Below are 19,775 nucleotides of genomic sequence, written 5' to 3' on the forward strand. Positions count from 1 at the left end.
AGCGCAGCCGCCGGGGGTGGGGCCGCGCCGGGGGTGACTACAACAAAGGGCGGCGGGCGCCGGGCGTCGGTGACCGAGTCTCCCGGAGCTGCTCAGAGGCCGAGCCGTGGCCCCGCGCCTGCCCCGCTCCAGATGAAGTGTGAGCACTGCACGCGGAAGGTGCGCCCCGCGCGCTCGCGGCGGCGGGCGGGGCTGCTGGGGGCCGGGGGTCGGCCGGGTCGGGGTCGGGGTCCAGGTCCCCATAGGGTCAGGAGCTTGGCCCGGGCGGGGCGGGGGCGGGACTGGTCGGAGTCGGGAGGTCGCGGTCCGGGGCGGCCCGGCCGGGGGCGGGGCTGCTGGGGGTCGGCCCTGCCTGCGGTCACCGGCCTCCCGGAACCCTGGAGCCCCGAGCGGGCGGTGCCGGCCGCGGCGCGGTCCCCCGGGTCACCCCGTCCCCCGGTCCCCGGCTCTGGGATCGGCCGCTCCCGGCCCCTGTGCGTCCGGGTCACCTCGTCACCTCGCGGGCTCAGTCCTGGTTCCAGTGGGTAGAGCGCGACCGCAGGTGGCCTGTAAGCCGCGGACACTTGCACCTGCGGGTGCATTTGCAGGTGCCCCGGGGTCACGTTACATTTGGGCCCATGCTTGGTCTTTCCAGTTCTCGGTGCTCTTGTCTGTCCTTTCAAAATATTTTTGAAGCCAAAAGAAACACCAGCGAACCGGTAAAGCGAACCAACCTGAGTAACCACTCAGGGCAGCCCCAGCAAGCACTGTTCTTGATGTGGATGATTAAAATAATCGTCAAAACATGTTTTTGAGGAGTGTTTATGCGACTTCCATCATTATAGTGACAGAACAGGGAGGTAGGAAGGAGGGGAGCTGGTCCTTGGCTCCACCTAGGTAACCATAGTAACTGCGGTAGCCTTCCACACTTGCTCCTAGGCTCTGATGACATAAAGAGCCATTCGGCAAGGAATGGGGATTATTATTATTATTGTTTTAAAGATTTTATTTATTCATGGCAGACACAGAAAGAGAGAGAGAGGCAGAGGGAGAAGCAGGCTCCATGCAGGGAGCCCGACACGGGACTCAATCTCGGGTCTCCAGGATCACACCCCAGGCCGAAGGCGGTGTTAAACCACTGGGCCACAAGGGCTGCCCCTGTTTAATTTTTTCAAAAGTTGGGTTGCATAAATATTCCATCATTTCGCCCTCCCTGCTTTTTTTTTTTGCTTAACATTATAGAGAGAGACATTTTCAGAGCATTACACACAATTCGTTCATTCATTGTATTCTAAGTATAACAGGCGTCCCAGTTGTCAGTGTTAATTTACCTGTTGGTGGAAGGCCCCGTTACTTCTAGTTTTCAGTTACTGCAAGGACACAGAGGAGGATGTGCGTGTGTGTCCACAAGTCCAGGTGCTTTTGTTTCTGTAGAAAAGATTTCTGCGCAGGAGGTGAATGGTTCAGAGCGTACGTATACACCTTTCTAAGTTGAGAGTCCGGTTAAAAGTCGTACTTTTATATGTTCCTTTGCTTTATCAAGGAATGTAATAAGAAAACAAAGACCGAGGACCAAGAGAATGCGTCAGTCAGCGTACCGAGCCTGGCCCAGGACCATGCAGAGGCAAGTGATTTCTCAGTTTTGCATTAGCCTGGGGTAAACGCTGTGGCTGTTTTTGTCCTCTTGGTGGGGTCATGTCCCCTGCACATCGTTGCCCTAAGAAAGAAGATGCTGTGGTGGTGTCCCTGCCAGGGGCCACGGGTATGCAGGATGGTCATTCGTAAGCACATGACCTTTGAGACAGAAGGGCCCGAGAGCAAGTCTTCGCAGAATACACCACGCCAAAACAAACTGCGTGAAGAACAAAGAAAAAGGGGGCGCCTGGGGGGCCTTGGGTGCAGCGTCTGCCTTCAACTCAGGTCATGATCTCAGGGCCCTGAGATTGAGCCCCACATCGGGTTCCCTACTCAGCAGGGAGTCTGCTTCTCCCTTTGACCCTCCCCCTGCTTGTGCTCTTGCACACTCTTTCTTTCAAATGATTAAATAAAAATAAGTCTTAAAAAAAAGAAAAATACTATCTTTAGTCATTTATTAAAAATAACGTTATAATACTTAAATCTCCATTTTTTTAATTTAATTTTTTGAGGACTTTATTTATTCATGAGAGACAGAGAGAGAGAGAGGCAGAGACACAGGCAGAGGGAGAAGCAGGCTCCATGCCGGGAGCCCGACGGACTCGATCCCGGGACCCCAGGGTCACGCCCTGAGCCAAAGGCAGATGCTTAACTGCTGAGCCACCCAGGTGCCCCTAAATCTCCATTTTTTTTTTTTTTAATGAAAAATTCCGTTCTGTAAAATGGGAGTTTAGGAAGATAATCTATAAAACAATTCAGATCTCGTGGTCCTGTAAGTTCATTTTTCTAGTGGTTTCTTCCCTAGCTGAGTTCTTGAGAGTTTAAGTTGTCCTTAGCTAGTAGTGATGGTTTAAGTTTGCTGGGTAGCAGAGGTCACTGTTCCCTTGGAAAGGACTGGTCCTGACCACTAGTGGAGCGCAGGCACCGTGGGACAAACAGCCGCAGGTTTCTCTTTAGTCTGGTGATCCTGACAGGAACCGATCTCTCCCCTCTTGTGTCCTGTGCCCTGGCAGCTGTAGGGCCGGGCAAGCCGCAGATGTGACCGGCACCAGGGCGCAAAGGCAGAAAAGGCAGGGAGTGCCTGGCACCTCCCCCACCTGCCCTCTGGCCACATCCCCTAGGACAGACATCTAAACCCTGGGCCCCGTTTCCTTATCAGTGACCTGGGGAGTTGGGTTACTTCCCTCTCAGGGCTGTGGTGGTGCAGATAAGGTGTGTGCACAGCCTCAGCAGCGCCCTGCCAGCACAGTGGGCGGCACCCCAGTAGGGTGAGCAGCTCAGGGGCGGGGTGCACGCACCAGGCATGGGGGAGGTGTGGACAGAGCCTATGTCGGGGGAGGCTCAAGCAGGGGAGAGTGAAGGACAGGACCTGGGAGACAGGGCAGGGAGGCCTGGGCGCCACACCAGTGCTGAAGGCAGGAGGGCGCGTGCAGCACGGGACGCTGGGGGCAGTTGGTGGAGCTTCCCGGAGCCTGGGAAGGGAACGAGCTCCACTGGAGGTGAGGTTGGAGAGCTGTTGGCAGTGGGGGCACTGGCACATGTGTAGGAGGCCGGAGGAGCAGGCCAGGTGGGAGGGGGTCTGGCCCAGGAGAGCCTGAGGAAGTCGTGCTGGGAACCGTGCAGACTGGGCTCACGGACGCCCCTGCAGGGACCCAGGGCCAGGATTCTCAGTGCAGCCCAGCAGCAGGTACTAGGCCCTAGGCGTGTGCCAGGCCACGTGCTCCAGACCCCCGGAGTGACAGCTCTGGCCTCCCCGGGGGGTGTGCAGACCTCCTGAGATGGGCTGCAGCTTCCCTGGGGAGCCACGGGCAGGTGGGCTCCCCAGGGGGGTACAGAGCAGGCTGAGAGTGGGAGTCCCTGGGTGACAGAGGGGACAGTGAGCAGGGGAGCCGGGCCAGCTCCCCGGACTCGGGCATGTGGATTTCTTCCCACCACGTGACAGTGCTGTCCTGCTCCTACCCTGGCGTGTCACCTGTGTCCCTCCTTGGTGTCACTGTGGCCTGTTCTGTGCGACTGCGGTATCCGGAGCTCCAGGCCTGGCTCTATGTTGCCCAGGGTGACCCTCGTCTGCATTCTGTGTTGCTCTCGTGCTAACATTCTCCCTAGAGGAGCACGCGTTAGAGGTTTCTACTGAAGAAGAATTAGATGAAAACATCTTTCTTTTGTAGAAGGGAGAATTCCATAAGTTGGCTGATGCCAAGATATTTCTGAGCGACTGCCTGGCGTGTGACAGCTGTGTGACCGCGGAGGAGGGACTCCAGGTTTCTCAGCAGAACGTCAAGGACTTCTTTCGAGTTCTGAACCTCAATAAGGTAGGGCTTCCGGGCGCTTGGTGGCCCTAGGGGTGGAGGTGAGGCGCGGAGGCCTCTGCTGGGGCCCAGGGCACACGGCTTGGCCCTCACTGGGGTAAACCCTGTCCAGAGCCCCCACCCGGGCACCAGTTCCCTCATCGACGTGGCAGGAGGCAGGATGCCTCGTCTGTTCCCAGAGGCAGGGCTCTGGTGCAACGGGCTTGTCAGGCGATGCTCCCTCGGCTGTGCCTCCTTGGCTGTCCTGTAGACCCGTGCCGCTCAGCTGTGGCCAGTGGCTTTCCTGACAGAAGCACAGGTGAAAGGGCAAGTGAGGCAGAGGGGCCGAAAAGCATTTCCCCTCGCACTCACGGCCACTTCCTGGGAAGCCCTCCGCGCCCCACCCGGCGCACAGCCATGCAGGCGCCACAGGCACTCCCCCACCTCTCGTAACACTCGGGGTGCCGGAGCGAGGCAGATCCGTGAGGAGTGTGGGTTTGCGTGGTGGACCGCCACCCCTGGGGCCTGTTCCTGGATGCGTCCTCCAGCACTTCAAGGTCCCGGCATCAGAGAGCAATGCACGACCTTCCGCTGTCGCGGTGTGTCTGTTGCCTCCTGGTGGTCGGGTTCCCCGGGGGTCCCCACCTGCTCCTCGTCCTTCTCTGAGCAAAGTGGCTCTCCCTGTCTTACTGCAGGGAACGAACTCGGCTCGTTTGTCAGGCAGCTTAGCACCCCCCCCCCGATGCTGACGCCTGAGTCAACGTCAGTGGAAATGCTTATAAAGTTTAACTATTGAGTAGATGTTTGCAGATCCTTCTGGCAGGTGCACACCAATCCACATTTCGGCTGCAGAAGGTGGGTTCCCAACTCAGACCAGTATAAGCAATGAGGAAATGGTTATTTCATGAGCCTGGAAGCAGGGGAGGCTCCGGCGGGATGAGCCAGCCGCCAGGCTGTTGTCGAGGCTCCGTGGTTTCCGTTCTCTGCTCTGCCGCCCGCGGCCCTGGGCTCAGGCCGACGCCCTGCCGCTCCCAGAGCGGCTCCCTCAGAGGAGGGCACGTTGAGAGAGCGGAGTGAGGCCTGGAGACCCCCAGGGGGCGCAGGCAGAGGAAGCCCGGCGTCGGTCGCCCGGAGCTGCCTCCTCTGTCAGCGGCTGGGACTCCCACCCCGATCCCTGCTTCCACGTTTCTGTGGGGTGATTCGGAGGCGGGAATCCCACCCCTTCCCCACATCCAGTTGGGCCTGCGCATCCCCGGCCGAGGGTGGGGGCTCCCTTGCTGAGCGGCCCAGTCCTCAGCCCCCGAACACCACTGTTGGGGCCTCCCCTTTACCGACCGGGTGGCGTCTGACCGCGCAGCTCCGTCGCGGAAACCCGGTGTCTGCCCTGAGCTCCGGCTCGGAGGTCGCGTGGGAGACTCTAACCGGCGACCTGGCCCAAGCTGCTCCTGCCTTCTGTCCCTTGTGTTGGTGATGAGTTGATCAGACTTTTCTAGGGATTTCTTGAGCTGCCGGTATTACTTTTGGTTACAGGGTGTTGACAGCCTTGTTCCGTGTTCGTACGGTATCCTTTAGAACAGTTTATAGAAAGTGAGAATGATCCGCTCCTTAAAAATACCCCACAATTTAGGGCGCCCGGGTAGCTCAGTCGGTTAAGCGTCTGACTCTTGGTTTTGGCTTGGGTCACGATCTCAGGGTCGTGGGGTCACAGCCCTGTGTCAGGCTCCGTGCTGAACACAGAGCCCGCTTCAGGGTCTCTCTCCTTTCTCTTTATTTATTTTTTTTAAATTTTTATTTATTTATGATAATCCGAGAGAGAGAGAGGCGCAGAGACACAGGCAGAGGGAGAAGCAGGCTCCATGCACCGGGAGCCCGACGTGGGATTCGATCCCGGGTCTCCAGGATCGCGCCCTGGGCCAAAGGCAGGCACCAAACCGCTGCGCCACCCAGGGATCCCTCTCCTTTCTCTTTAAAAGAAATGTGCATCCTATGGTTTGCCCTACTGAGCGGGAATTGCGGCCTCTTTGGGGACAGATTCTAGATGCTGTTTCAGTGTCTATATTCTGTTTTAATTGACATATATTGGTGTATGAGTGTCTTTAATCATTGTAGGGTCATTTCAGTTATTTACGGGCCAATATTGTAATATTCATTTTTCTTTTTCTTTTTTTTTAAAGATTTATTTATTTATTCATAGAGAGCGAGAGAGAGGCAGAGACACAGGCAGAGGGAGAAGCAGGCTCCATGCAGGAAGCCCGATGTGGGACTCGATCCCGGGTCTCCAGGATCACACCCCGGGCTGCAGGCGGCGCCAAACCACTGCGCCACCAGGGCTGCCCCTATTTATTTTTCTCCTAAAGTTACCCACTTTCATCCAAGGCATTGGCACTTATTGAAAGAATATTGTTTTTAAAAGATTGACAAAATCTTTTGGGATGTCACACCTTTTCATCCTAATTTTTTCCCATTTCCTTCTCAGTCACTTGCTAGTGCAGGTATGTGCTACCGGTCTTTCAGAGGACACCTGCTACACCCGTGTGGCCGACTTCCATCACCACTCAGCCGCATCTGACCCTCTTCTCTGTTCCTCCAGAAATGTGACCCTTCACAGCACAAGGTGCTGGCAGTGTCGGTGTGCCCTCAGTCTCTGCCTTACTTTGCTGCCAAATTCCGCCTCAGTGTGACTGATGCTTCCAGAAGACTCTGCGGCTTCCTCAAAAGTCTTGGTGAGGCACCTTGGTATTGTGAGTTGACAAGGCCAGCTTATGGCTGCCCTTCGTATCTGCAGAGTTCAGCTCCCCAGGGCACAGCAGGGGCAGGGACTTCAGACTCTGCCGCTCACCCGCAGGCGTCGGGCCTCCCTTCCGCCCTTGCTGTGCGGATGAGTGTCGTGTGCTGTCTGTGGCTGGCCATCCAGGGGCAGCCCGTGATGGGGTGGCTGGGGACGTGGAGGTGGCTCCTGCGCTCACTGAGGAGTACAGTGTTGCCCGGGCTCCCAGGGCCCACAGACAGCATCTGGCAGATGATAGAGCATCACATCTGCAAGACGATCGGCATCTGGTTTCCCAGGATGCTCTCCGAAGAGCAGAGAGAGGACGGGCAGTGTCCTGTGCACAAAGGAAGGTCCTCCCTCTCAAACATGAGAACTGGAGATACTTGCTCACATGAGTTTCTGGTTTTTTTGCAGATGTTTTTTGTTAGGATGTGTATATTTTAGGGAAAAAGAGTGTGTGTGTGACCACGTGAGCCGAGGGAGGGGCAGAGGGAAAGAGACGATCTCAGGATCCCAAGATCACGACCTGACCTGAAACCATGAGTCACATGCTTACCTGACAGCCATCCAGCCGCCCCTACCGTGGCTTTTAAAGACCTAACCACATGGGGGGTTACTAATAAGGGGACCCTTAGAATAAACATAGCCTCTGTTCCTTGGAGCGCTGGGTGGAGTGGCTTCTCCACTCACTGCCTGCTTCCAGACGGCCACGGCTACGAGTGTGGGGCAGTCATTCCTTGTGCACATGATCTGAAGAAGCTTCAGGGCAGCTGGGCTTTACCAAAGACCAAAAAGTTCCTAGACACTCTCACTTCTCGTACTGAAAGGCCCTATTTTGGGGATGAATTTTTTTTTGGGGGGGGATGAATTTTTTAAGTAAAGAGTTGGCCCTCGTATGTTGTTAAGATGATACTTACATTTTATAATGTTTCTTTTTAAGAAAAATTAACTAATTTTAACTTAATTTAACTTAATCTTAAATTTTAAGATTTGCACTGGGTACAGGTATTAAAGCTCTTAAATTTACTTTGTTATAATTATTAAAAATAGGGATCCCTGGGTGGTGCAGCGGTTTGGCGCGCCTTTGGCCCGGGGCGTGATCCTGGAGACCCGGGATCGAATCCCACGTCGGGCTCCCGGTGCATGGAGCCTGTTTCTCTCTCTGCCTGTGTCTCTGCCTCTCTGTCTCTCTCTGTGTGACTATCATGAATAAATAAATAAAATCTTTAAAAAAATTATTAAAAATATATTGTTTTGGTTCAGGCTTATGTGCCAGTGTTAAGAAAATTTATTTTTTTAAATGTATTTTTTAAAAATGTTATTTATGTGAGATAAATCATGAGAATACAAGCAGAGGGAGGAACAGAGGCACAGGGAGAAGCAGACTCTGCCCTGACCAGGGAGCCCAATGTGGGGCTTGAGCCCAGGACCCTGAGATCATGACCCAAGCTGAAGGCAGATGCTTAACCCACTGAGCCACCCAGGTGCCCCAGAAAAATTTATTTTTATTTTTATTTTATTTATTTATTTTTTTTTTTATTTTTTACTTATTTATGATAGTCACACAGGGAGAGAGAGAGAAAGAGGCAGAGACATAGGCAGAGGGAGAAGCAGGCTCCATGCACCGGGAGCCCGACATGGGATTCAATCCCGGGTCTCCAGGATTGCGCCCTGGGCCAAAGGCAGGCGCCAAACTGCTGCGCCACCCAGGGATCCCTATTTTTAAAAGTTAGGTAAAAAGAGGTCCCTCGGGGATCCCTGAGTGCCTCAGCAGTTTGGTGCCTGCCTTTGGCCCAGGGCGCGATCCTGGAGTCCCGGGATCGAGTCCCGCATCGGGCTCCTGGCATGGAGCCTGCTTCTCCCTCCTCCTGTGTCTCTGCCTCTCTCTCTCTATCATAAATAAATTAATTAACTTAAAAAAAAAAAAAAAAAAAAAGAAGTCCATGAGTTTTGCAGTTGGTTAAGCTTCTAACTCTTGATTTCAGCTCAGGTCATGATCTCGGGGTCATGGGGTCTAGTCCCACATCAGGCTCCTCCCTCTGCACCCACCCCCCACCCCCTGCTCTCGCTCTCTGTCTCACAAGTAAATAAAATCTTTTTAAAAAAATGCTAGAAGAGGGCACCCTGGATGGCTCAGTGGTTTAGCTCTGCCTTCAGCCCATGGTTTGATCCTGGAGACCCAGGATCGAGTCCCACGTTGGGCTCCCTGCATGGAGCCTGCTTGTCCCTCTGCCTGTGTCTCTGCATCTCTCTCTCTCTGCCCCTCTCTCTCTCTCTATCATAAATAAAATCGTTAAAAAAAAAATGCTAGAAAGTAGCTTAATAGGGCACCTGGGTGATTAAGCCTCTGCCTTCACTCTGGTCATGATCCCAGGGTCCTGGGATTGAGCCCTGAGTCGGGCTCCCTGCTCAGGGGAGTGGGAGGGGAGTTGGCTTCTCCCTCTCTCTCTGTTGCTTCCCCTGTTCATGTTCTCTCTCTGTCTCAAGTAAAAAATTTTTTAAAAAAAACTTTAAAAAAACCTTTTAAAATAGTATTTTTTTAAAGATTTATTTATTTATTTATTTATTTATTTATTTATGCATTCATGAGAGACACAGGCAGAGGAAGAGGCAGGCCCCATGCAGGGAGCCCGATGCAGAACTCCATCCTGGGTTTCCAGGATCACTCCCTGGGCTGACGGCGGTGCCAAACCACTGAGCCACCCAGGCTGCCCTATGATATTATTTTTTAAAAGATAGCTTAAAAAAGAAAAGCTAGTTACAATTCAGCATAAAAATTAGGCCATCAGAAAAGTATGGTCTGCCAATTTACTGACTTTATTTCAAAGATTCAAGGATCCTCACAGACTGGAATTTAACCACTGACAGAAGAGCGTGCGTGGTACCTTGTAACCTTCCATTAATTTTATGGCCTCTGTGAGGTGTTTATGTACGTGTAGACATAGAGAGAGCAAGAGAAAACATACGTATTTTCTTGTTGAGAAACGACCCGTGTTTATTGTTTGAAGGAGGAGGTAAGACACAGTCCTGGGCTTCTGCGGTTCGTGGTGGAAAGGAGGCGAGATTGAGCAGCTAGGCCGGGGTGCCCTGGACCTGCCCATGAAGTCTGGTCCGGAGCCTGCAGACTTTGGCAGGGGGTCCCACGTGAGGTGATGGGAAGCTGAACGCAGCCCTCTTTCCTGCAGGGGTGCACTATGTGTTTGATACAACAATAGCCGCGGATTTCAGCATCCTGGAGAGTCAAAAGGAGTTCGTGCGTCGATACCAGCAGCACAGCGAGGAAGAGCCCGCGCTGCCCATGCTCACCTCCGCCTGTCCAGGTGAGCACTTGGGGCCGTCGCGCGCCTCCGTTCGCTGAAGGCACCGTGTTTCACGGGTCCGTGTTGGGGGCAGGAGCGGAGGTGGGTGAGGCCAGAGGTCACAGCCCAAGGCACTGGGCATCCTAGATCAGGAGGGAGCGGGGCGCTGGGAGGGACCCCAGCAGGCCCACCCCGGAGCCCCCCACTCAGCCCCTGCCCGGTGCAGACCGGCCACCCCCCCCACTTGATGATTCTTGCCGTATTCAGGGTATGAGCTGTCCAAGTCTGTTTACGTGTAGCTTTCGAGCTTCTAGAATGTTCTTCCTAGATGCACTTTGCTTCAGGAGGTCTTTATACCCAAGCATGTCAGATTCAGGGACATGAGGTGAGACTTGGTTCAAAACTAAACCTTGTCAAAATCCACATTGTTCTACAACAATGCAAGGAAATGAGAGCAACCTCAGGGTCAGAGGATGCGTGCGACGTGGCAGACGGGGCCGTGGGTAGTCCCATGCTGGCCCTCTGGGCATGGCCTTGTCACGCGGGCTCCTGGTGCTCTTGCTGTGCACACAGGGATGGAATGTCTCCTGTGGGGGTTATCTCTGCCCGGTGCCCCGCAGAATACCTGCAGAGCTCCTGGGTGCCTGGTGCCAGGCTGCCTCTCTGGGCACATCCCCCTATCCTGTCCCATCAGGATGGCCAGCGGGCGGGGGCGGGGGGTCAGCTGTTTACAAGGAAGGACGCGGATGCTGTTGTCACATTCGTGCTGCTGTGAACCCGCAGCCACGTCTCCATGAGGGCCGGTGTGGGCTGTGTTGAGTTCTAGGTCAGAGGTCCTCGGGGAAGTGCTACCCTGTGTGGTTAGAGATGTGGGGCGCCCTGGGCCCTGGTTCCTCCTCCACGTCCCTGCTGGTCCCCCGGCCGGCACACAGCGGCCTGCCCTCAGCACCCGCAGCACAGATGCCATCTGCCCGAGAGCCGTGTCTACGGGTGCAGGCCAGGGCCTTACCGGGCCACACCTGTGGTGGGAGGGGCCTCGGGCCGCCAAAGGCTCCACCGTTTTTGGTAATTCTTCATTTTTAATGTTGAGAGGCACGGGATAAGGAGAGTCCCTCCAGTGACCTCGGGCCTAGGGGCTCCTGTGGGTCACCGCAGACGTTCGCCGCGTACTCAGGCCTGCGTGCAGGTGATGGCTCCCGTTTGAGTTTGTTCAGACAGGACTGTCGCATCGTCTGGCGCCTGCTGTTCCTCCCGGCGAGGAGTGGTCCCGGGGAGGTGGCTGGCTGTCCCTGGCTGAGGAGCAGCTTGTCATTCGGCAGCTGTCCGCCCCACGACGTTGGTCAGCAGGCGTCCCATGTGCTCTGCCTCTCACCCGGCTGTGCCCAGGAGAAGGGTGCAAGCTCTGGCCCCCGCAGTCTTCTGGCCCGTGTTCCCTGTGGGAACCACAGCAGCGGGGCTGACCCCGGAGGGCACAGTGGCCCCCAGCAGCTCAGGAAGTGCTCGCTGCCGCGCTGGGCCCTCCAGCAGCATAGAGCGAGTGTGCTGGTGCTCTGCTCGCCATCGCTCGGGGCGGACGTCCTCTTAGGTCACTGCCTTGAAAAGTGGGCAGTGGTTGCCTGTTAACTTCCAGTAGGTGAGTGAAGCTGGGCGGGCTTTGTGGCTGTTGCCGCATCAGAGCGTGGCTGCTGGCAGCAGAAGAGCCTCGCAGCCCACGGGGGAGTGGGGCCGCGGCCCTGGGAAGATGCCTCACGGCTGCTCCTCCAAGCTTGTCCTCCTCTCTGGGGGGACCCGCTACACGGTTTGCACGTCCTTCCCCTCCATCCTCTGGTCGGGCCAGCAGGGGCATCTTCCCGTCTAGGGTGTGTGCACCTGGGGTCCCCATGGGCCCGGGGTGCTGAGGAAAAGTGGCTTGGCCGGGGAGCTGCCGCGAATTCCCTGGAGGTCGAAGGAAGAGGTGTGAGGCCCAGGTGACGGGGTCTGGGCGCTCAGAATTCTCCTGTGTGTGATGGGAAGGAGGAGGAAGCCACTGTGAGGAGCTGACGGGCCTGCTCTCTCCCCAGGCTGGGTCCGATACGCCGAACGAGTGCTGGGCCACCCCGTTACCCCCCACCTGTGTACCGCCAAGTCTCCTCAACAGATCATGGGCTCTCTGGTGAAGGATTATTTCGCCAGGCAGCAGGTGAGCTGACCTCCTCCCCGAGGGCAGTGCATGCCCAGGAGATGGTGGACATTCCCACCGGGCACGTCCAGGGTGCTCTGGCCCCCAGACCAAGTGGAAATGTTGTCCATCCTGCTAAGGGGGGCCCCCGGCCTTGCCCCCAGAGCACAGCGAGCAGGTCTGTGACTCCCTTAGCCACTTGCACCTTCATGTGATGGTTAAACTTCCAGCCAGGCTCCCCAAGGTCTTCCACGTCCCTCAGCTGCCCAGCCCTCCCCTATGGGTGGCACGTCATCTTCAGCGGGTCCCTGTGCTGTCCTTCCCCACTCCAGGTGTCTACTCAGACCCCCTGCAGCCATGGGGCTGCCCCGGGAGCCCCAGCAGAGGCCAGGCCTGGGTCCTCCCAGAGGTCCCTGATGCCTGGATGCCACCCACGGCTTGGACCCTCCTGTGGTCTGTGCCCAGCTGCCCGGGTGCCCACAGTCCTCCTCATGCAGATCATACATTTCTCCAGGGTACCAGTGAGGTCTGGCCCTGCAGAAACTGGGAACAGCGAAACTAGGGTCCCGCAGGCCCAGGGCCAGCTTCAAGAGGCCACGTGCCTTTGACGTCCTTGTTCACGGTGGGGGGACGGGCAGAAAAATGAGCTGTGGGGCTTCATCCTGTGCTTACCCCCCTACTGAGGGGGTCCAGGAGTTTGCCAGCCCTAGAGGGTAAGCAGTCCTGTGGGCCTGTGGACGGACCGATGGGCGGATGGGCAGATGGGCACCGTCCTCAGGCTCTGCCCTCCACACAGGAGCCCTTGGTGTGGCTGCCAATCCGGCTCAGGGTCTGCAGGGAGACGGGTTCAGCTCCCTGCAGCCCCGCCCTGGCGTCCCCAGGCCACGGACCTTCCAGGCTTTGGGGGAAGCGAGGCGGCACCACGCGTGGACCCAATGTTGCCCCTTGCTGGGTGCAGAGCCCACGTGGCCTCGCCCTTGAGGAGGGCCTGCAGCTGCCCCTCCTCGCTTGCCCACAGCCGCAAACCAGGTTTGCTCTTTCTCCCCAGAACCTGTCCCCAGACAAGATTTTCCATGTTATTGTGGCTCCTTGCTACGATAAGAAACTGGAGGCCCTTCGAGAAGACTTCCTCACCGCTCCACATGGCTTCCGGAGTGCTGACTGCGTATTAACCTCAGGTGAGGGGGCCTGGGTGCTCCTGGGGCCTCTGGTGGTCGTCCTCTAGAGTCACGACAGGATCCCGAGGGCTTGACTGCAGGGAAGTAGAGAGGGACAGTGCTCGCACAGCGTGGGGTCCGGGTGAGCGGGGGCTCTGCTGATGAACCAGACGTGTGCCTGGCAACACAGTGAGGCACTTTCACTTGGAGTCAGGGGACCCTTGGTGCTGCAGTGACCTTGCCGGCAGCCCCTGCACTGTGCCCTGCGCTTGCACATAGGCCGAGAGCCCGCAACAGGGCCCCTGTGTGCGCGGGTGCTGGTGGCTCCCTGGCACCCCCAGGAGCGCAGCGGGACGCCGCAGTCACAAGGCGGTGTGGGGGGGCTACTCCCGTGCGAGGTGTACTTCACACGGGCTCTGAAGACGGGCCCCCGCACCCTGTAGGAGCTGTGACTCGGGGTGCAGATCCCCTGACCTTAGCCTCCAGCATGGGGACCCCCTGGAAGGGCCCCCAGCGCACAGGCGCCGTGGAAGGGACACAAGAGGTCATGCGCACACCTGCCAAAGGGTGGGTTTTCGTGAGGACCGTAGGCAGGCCTCCCTCTTGGATGCAGAGTCCATTTTACTACATTTCTCACATGTTGAGTCCTCTCGTGCGAGTACGATGCCACGGCGGTTGGTAAAAACGTTCGTTGTTTCCAGCAAGGGGTTCTGGGGGCCCTCATGTAAAGGGAAGTAGGAAAGTGGTTCTGACTCTCGGTCCACTGCTGCACATCCCGTTCCCCACGTGATAAATGTAGCCACTGTGTCTTGGTCATCTGTCCACGGGAGGCTGTAGGCACAAGATTTCTGCTTCAGAAACAAAGACGTGGAGAGAGAATTTGCAAAATCCCTGGTTTCAAGAGCAGAGGGAGGAATTGAACTTTTCTCTTACGTTTTATCAGAAGTTTCCACACATTAGTGTGATCCTGCGCTAGAGATGGGTTCCTGCCCTCCACAGAGTGACCGTGGCCAAGGTCGCCTTAACAGAATCTCCAGTGGGGACGTAATTTTGGAAGCAGCTCCCGAGGAAGCGATGTCCTATTTGCGCGTCCTTACGCCTCATTTGTCTGTAGGTGAAATCGCTCAAATAATGGAGCAAAGTGACCTCACGGTGAAGGATGCTGCCGTCGACACTGTGTGAGTGACTTCTGCAGGGAGGGGCCCCTTGTGGGCGGCAGAGAGACGGGGTGGCGGGGGGGCCCCGACCTGGGGTTGCCGCTTCCCGTGTCGCGGCTCAGCCCCCACCATGACCCTCAGCCGTGTCCCCAGTGAAACGTGAGCGCGGCCCCGGTGAGTGGAGCTGGCGCTGGGAGTGTGGGCGCCAGGGCTGCCGCAGGGATGTGTACGTGTCCGCACCCCCACTCCTGAACTTCGCGTGTTCCTGGCCTTGGCGTCCGGGCCAGCCTGAGGCCGGGTCCCCTCTGGGGAAGAGCAGCTCCCTCAAGGCCCTTCGTGCCGAGAACAGAGGGCCAGGGTTTTGCTGTCTTGGTGATCTGATGGATGACCGCTGCCGCCGCCCCACATATGCCTCGGGCTCCGCGCACGGCAGACGTGGGCCGCTTAGCAGTCATGGCCCTCGTATGGAAACTTCACGGAGGTGTCTGGAATTTCATTGGCTTCAGAGCCTGTGGCCAGAGCCTGTGCTTGTCCTTGTCCCCACTGGGGCACGTGCACGTGCCCCCGGGTGGCCCTCAGAGTCCCGGCTCTGTCTCCAAGTGTCAAGGTTGTTCTGGGGACACGCGGATGCCGGCGCAGCAGAGGAGGGAGTAACCAGGCCGCATGCCGAGCGGGCCTCGCGATGAGGCCCCAGGTGACCGCTCATGTTGGTGGGGAAAACTCAAAGTCTAAATATCCGTAAAGGAGTTCCTCTGCGTGGGGATCATAAACCTGGAACCTGACTTCATGCTTGCTGTTGCTCTTCCGCCTGGCCAGGTTTGGAGGCCTGAAGGAGGAGGAGGTGAGGCGCCACGACGGAGCCAGCTCCGACGGGTACCTGGCGCACGTCTTCAGACACGCAGCCAAGCAGCTGTTTGACGAGGATGTGGGGGAGGTCACCTACCGCACCCTGAGGTCTGTGAGTGCGGTCGGCGCTCTGTCCAGGGCACGGGGCGGGCGTGTGTGGGCGCGCGTGGCCGTGCAAGGGTGTGGGCGTCGGGGGCTGTCCTATTTATAGGCTTTAGAAGAGCCAAGATCAAAAAGCCTTGTTTTTATTCACAGACTTTTCAGTTTGCTAACTTTCAAACTTAGCTTGGAAGACGATTGTCAGCCACAGGGGAAGGACTCTGTAGATCAAAGTCCATTTTGTTCATCTTCCAGGAACAAAGACTTCCAGGAGGTGACCCTTGAAAAGAACGGAGAGGTTCTGTTACGCTTCGCTGCTGCGTACGGCTTCCGAAACATCCAGAACGTGGTTCTGAAACTGAAGAAAGGCAGGTTCCCGTACCACTTCGTGGAGGTGCTCGCCTGCGCGGGGGGTAAGACGTGGGGGTCTGGGCGGGACTGTGCCCCTCACAGCCCTCTAGGAGACGGGCCCTAGGGGCCCCCAAGCCTCACTCAGCTGACAGCTGGGTAGGACCGCGGGTGCTGCCCTGGTGGTTGTGACACAGTGGCTCTGCTTCCCTCACCGTGTGGCAAGAAAGCCAGGGGTCCCCTTAGGAAACCCTTGGGATCACAGTCCCAGCGAAGAGCCGCTGCTGGGGGCACCAGGTGAGAGCCTGGTCCTGGTTAGATGGCCCCACCTGCTGCCAGGTTCTGCCCCGGGTGGCAGGGGGACCCACATGAGACACGGAGGCCAGCGGGAGGCACCAGGGCAGGGGTCCCAAGCGGAGGCCAGAGACGTGTGGGTGCAGTAGGTGTGGGTATTGGGAGAGGGTCCTGGGCTCTGCGGGCGGGGAGGCCCACACGACTGAAGCCGGCCTGGGGAGTGGAGGCAGGGCCAAGGTGAAAACCTGCCGGCGTTTGGGGAGGGCGTGCGGGGTGCGGAGCAGCAGACCCAGTGAGGATGAGGTTCATTGGGTGAGCTGGGCCCACAGTGCAGGGGGAGGGTTCCAGCCCCCGAGCCATGGGTGGTGGCTGGGCAGACTCACCGGTGCCTACATCTTGGGGAGCCCGGGGCTGAGGGTCTGGAGAGGGGGGCAAACCTTGGGAGAACCAGCAGGGTCGGACGTGTAGCTGGTGGGCCACTGCATCATTTTGGACTCAGGCTGATACGCAGACCTGGAGACGGTGGCCTCGCTCCTCGCTGCTGGGCTGCCAGCGACCAGGCCTTGGGCCCGCGGTGTGCTGAGAGGGGCTCGGCCAGGGTGGAGACTAGCCGCTGGTTCTGGGTCATGACCTCAGTCTACACACCTGGGAGCCTAAGAGTGAGCCGCAGACCTGGGAGGAGTACCGCTCCCAGGGGCGGAGCTTGGGGGGCCACCCCTCCCTGGGAGTAGCCGGAGGCTCTGTGAGACCCCAGGGGTGTGGCTGCCCAGTGGCCCGCCCCCTGCTCTCTGGGTCGAGAGGTCGAGAGGTTGGCAGCTCACCCCACTTTAGGTAAAAACCGTTGCCCGTCTGCCACACGTAGGTAAGCACCGGAGGCCCCAGAGCTCTGGCCTGGGCAGCACGCTGCCGCCTGCTGCCGTCGTTCCTGCCCCAAAACCATCCCTTTAAAGCAAAAGGAGGAAAAGAATAAGCTCCCTGCTTGTCTTTCAGGATGTTTAAATGGCAGAGGCCAAGCCCAGACCGAGGACGGGCGCGCGGACAAGGCGCTGCTGCGGCAGATGGAGGGCATCTACGCGGACATCCCCGTGCGGCCCCCCGAGAGCAGCGCCCACGTGCAGGAGCTGTACCAGGAGTGGCTGGACGGGGCCGACTCACCCAGGGCCCAGGAGGCCCTGCACACCAAGTACCAGGGGCCCGGGCTCCCTGCGCTCAGCCGAGATATCAAGTGGTAAAGGTCAACCGCCCGGAGGGAGGCACCGCGGAGCCTGGGAGCAGAGACACTGCGGGAAAACGCTCGGCTCCGCAGCTTTCAGGAGTCTCTGCCCCTGGTTGCTGGTGGCCCCGTCACTTGGTTTGATGTGGTGCTAACGTCATGACGTGTGTGTGGCTGGAATATCTTGACACGAGAAGGATTGCCCCAGTTTAAGTATCCTTTTATCTTAAGATTGAAAAATATCCCAAAGAACAAGAATGAAGACAAACTACTATCTTTTAGGCTTAAAAAAAAAATCCAAAAAGTGTCCAGAAGGTCCGGTTCACGGGCCTCAGAGCGATGGACGAGGAAACGGCCGAGACGGCAGGAGACGCGCGGCCGCGGGGCGTGCGGGGCACTGGCCACTTATTCCTGAAAGGCTTTTGCCAGAACCTGCATCCACTGCATCGTTTTGGACTCAGGCTGATACGCAGACCTGGAGACGGTGGCCTCGCTCCTCGCTGCTGGGCTGCCAGCGACCAGGCCTTGGGCCCGCGGTGTCCTGGCCCCAGATGTGCACTTTCCATTCAGCTGTTAGGGGTGGACAAGGCCTGGCAGGGGTGCCGCCCCAGGAGGAGGGGCCGGGGGGGTCACCGCAGTCCCTCCCTTCCTGCCCGGCCCTGCCCCCTGTGAGCAAGCCTCGAGGGGCACGTGAGGCCGTTCACCCACAGACGGGGCCGAAGCCGCTGGAGAGGCACAGGCCACTCACGTCGGGGCTTGTCCTTGAAGTGACAGACCTCCACGCACGGCCTGGAATTGGTCTCAAAGCACCTGGACCGTGGTAGCCGCGGTGGTGCTGCTGCTCCGGAGCCCTCTGTGCAGCCCCCGCAGGCTCTGTGTCTGTTGTGTTCCGTGTCGTGTTGTCCCTGCCCGGGCCATAGCTGGGTGTTGTGTGCGATTATCTTTCTTTCAATATATCCGTAGTCGGGGCTCCTCCTCCACGGTGACCAATGAGGGAATAAACAGCTGGAGAACGTGTCCGAGCGTGTGCAGTGGTCTCCCCGCCAGGGCCGGTGCGCTGTCCCCTGGGCTGACCCCTCCCCTCCCCGGCAACACTGGCCTGGAGCAGGAGCACTGGCCTCCATCCCCAAGGTGCCTAGGAGGCCACCAGCCAGCTGTGTGGTCGCTGCTCCTCCATCACGAGCAGCCCGCCCAGCCACAGCTGGGGCCTGCGGTGCCAGAGCCCGGCCGACGGACCGGCTGCTGCCCCCGGGGGGCGGGGGTCGTCCTGACTCCGGCCTCCAGCCATCCGCGCAGAGAGCAGGGCGGCCCCGTGTGGGCTGGGTGACACACATGGCAGCGTGTCTGTCCCAGAGAGGCGGAGGGCGGGGTAGGTCCTGACTCGCATTGCGCCCAGTGGAGTCGCGGTCCCACTCATGCTCCATGGACCGTGAACGAGCCCAGCAGGTCTGTGTGCGTGTTGGTCATGGTGGTGAGTGGCTCTGTGCCCCCCTGCCCTGCTCCGGACCAGACCAGAGCCTGGGTTTTTTTATTCCATTTCCACCTGGCCTTAGAGCTTGAGCTGGTTCCTGCCGGTGTAGACACTGGCCCTTCCTCAGCTTTGCACGAGGGGGATTGGGATTCCTGTTGCCTACACCTCCAGGTTGAAGCCGGCCGGGGGTGTGGGGCGAGTTGCAGGGTGCTCTGCCGCCTGGGCTGCTGGCCCGAAGTGTAGAGACTACTAGGAGGAGGGGAGGGGAGGAGCCGCGGCCCAGGCAGGCAGCCCACCCGCCGGGGACCCGGGGTCCCTCCCTGCCTTGGCTTGGTGCAGGCAGCCCGAGGCGGAGCACCTGGCCACGGCCACGGAGCCTCGGCTCTCCCGCTCAGGGAAGCAGAGCGCGGGTGTCCCTTTGGGACAGGCTGGCACTTAATTTCTGAATGAGGATAAGCCAGATGTTTCAAAAACAAGAGGAGCCGGTGCCAGGGTGGAAATCTTACTTTAAAACTGAATCCACGTCCACGCCCATGCACACGTACATCTATGCACACACACTTCTGAGCACTCACACAGAGATAAACACAGACCTACACGTTCGCTCCTGGGTCCGTGAGGAGAGCAGGCCCCTCCGGCAGTTGGCAGTTCACTCTTGGGAAGTGTTCCCGAGCAGCGCCGCGCACGGCAGCCCAGCGGACAAGTACAACCACCACGTTCTTTTTTTAGATTTTTATTCCTGAGAGACCCAGGCAGAGGGAGAAGCAGGCACCCTCTGGGGAGCTCGATCCCGGGACCCCGGGGTCACGACCTGGGCCCAAGGCAGGTGCTCCACCGCTGAGTCACCAGGTGCCCCACCGCTGAGTCACCAGGTGCCCCGGGAACAAGGTTCCCTATGACGTTTGCGTCACGGGTGAACCACCTGCAGCACCTAAGAGCTCCTTGGAGGACGATGGTTAAGCACTTTTGTATCCAAGCAGTCCTGCGTAGATGAGAGGCACCTGCAGCATATCACGGGGAGTCCTCGGGCTACGGGGGGGGGGGGGTGAGTCTCCTCGGGG

General features: G+C 58.2%; 1 protein-coding gene across 1 annotated transcript; it reads left to right on the forward strand.

Moving 5' to 3' along the window:
- Position 1: 1 nt before the first annotated feature.
- On the forward strand, positions 2-18,260 carry NARF (nuclear prelamin A recognition factor). Its single transcript, XM_077854728.1, has 11 exons — positions 2-159; positions 1,523-1,603; positions 3,783-3,926; positions 6,493-6,625; positions 9,858-9,992; positions 12,032-12,150; positions 13,178-13,307; positions 14,401-14,464; positions 15,260-15,397; positions 15,644-15,801; positions 17,021-18,260. Exons 1-11 carry the CDS (start codon positions 133-135, stop codon positions 17,260-17,262), a joined length of 1,371 nt encoding a protein of 456 aa, XP_077710854.1. The 5' UTR covers positions 2-132; the 3' UTR covers positions 17,263-18,260.
- The last annotated feature ends 1,515 nt before the right edge of the window (positions 18,261-19,775 follow it).

The sequence above is a fragment of the Canis aureus genome, chromosome 16, assembly GCF_053574225.1.
Source record: "Canis aureus isolate CA01 chromosome 16, VMU_Caureus_v.1.0, whole genome shotgun sequence".
Taxonomy (NCBI): Eukaryota; Metazoa; Chordata; class Mammalia; order Carnivora; family Canidae; genus Canis; species Canis aureus.

What these genes read in the sequence shown, in the direction of transcription:
- NARF (XM_077854728.1), top strand. Translation starts at nt 133, where the DNA reads ATGAAGTGTGAGCACTGCACGCGGAAG. An exon ending in GTCACCTACCGCACCCTGAG is followed by an intron (nt 15,398 to 15,643) that starts GTCTGTGAGTGC and finishes TTCATCTTCCAG; the next exon opens with GAACAAAGACTTCCAGGAGG. An exon ending in GGTGCTCGCCTGCGCGGGGG is followed by an intron (nt 15,802 to 17,020) that starts GTAAGACGTGGG and finishes CTTGTCTTTCAG; the next exon opens with GATGTTTAAATGGCAGAGGC.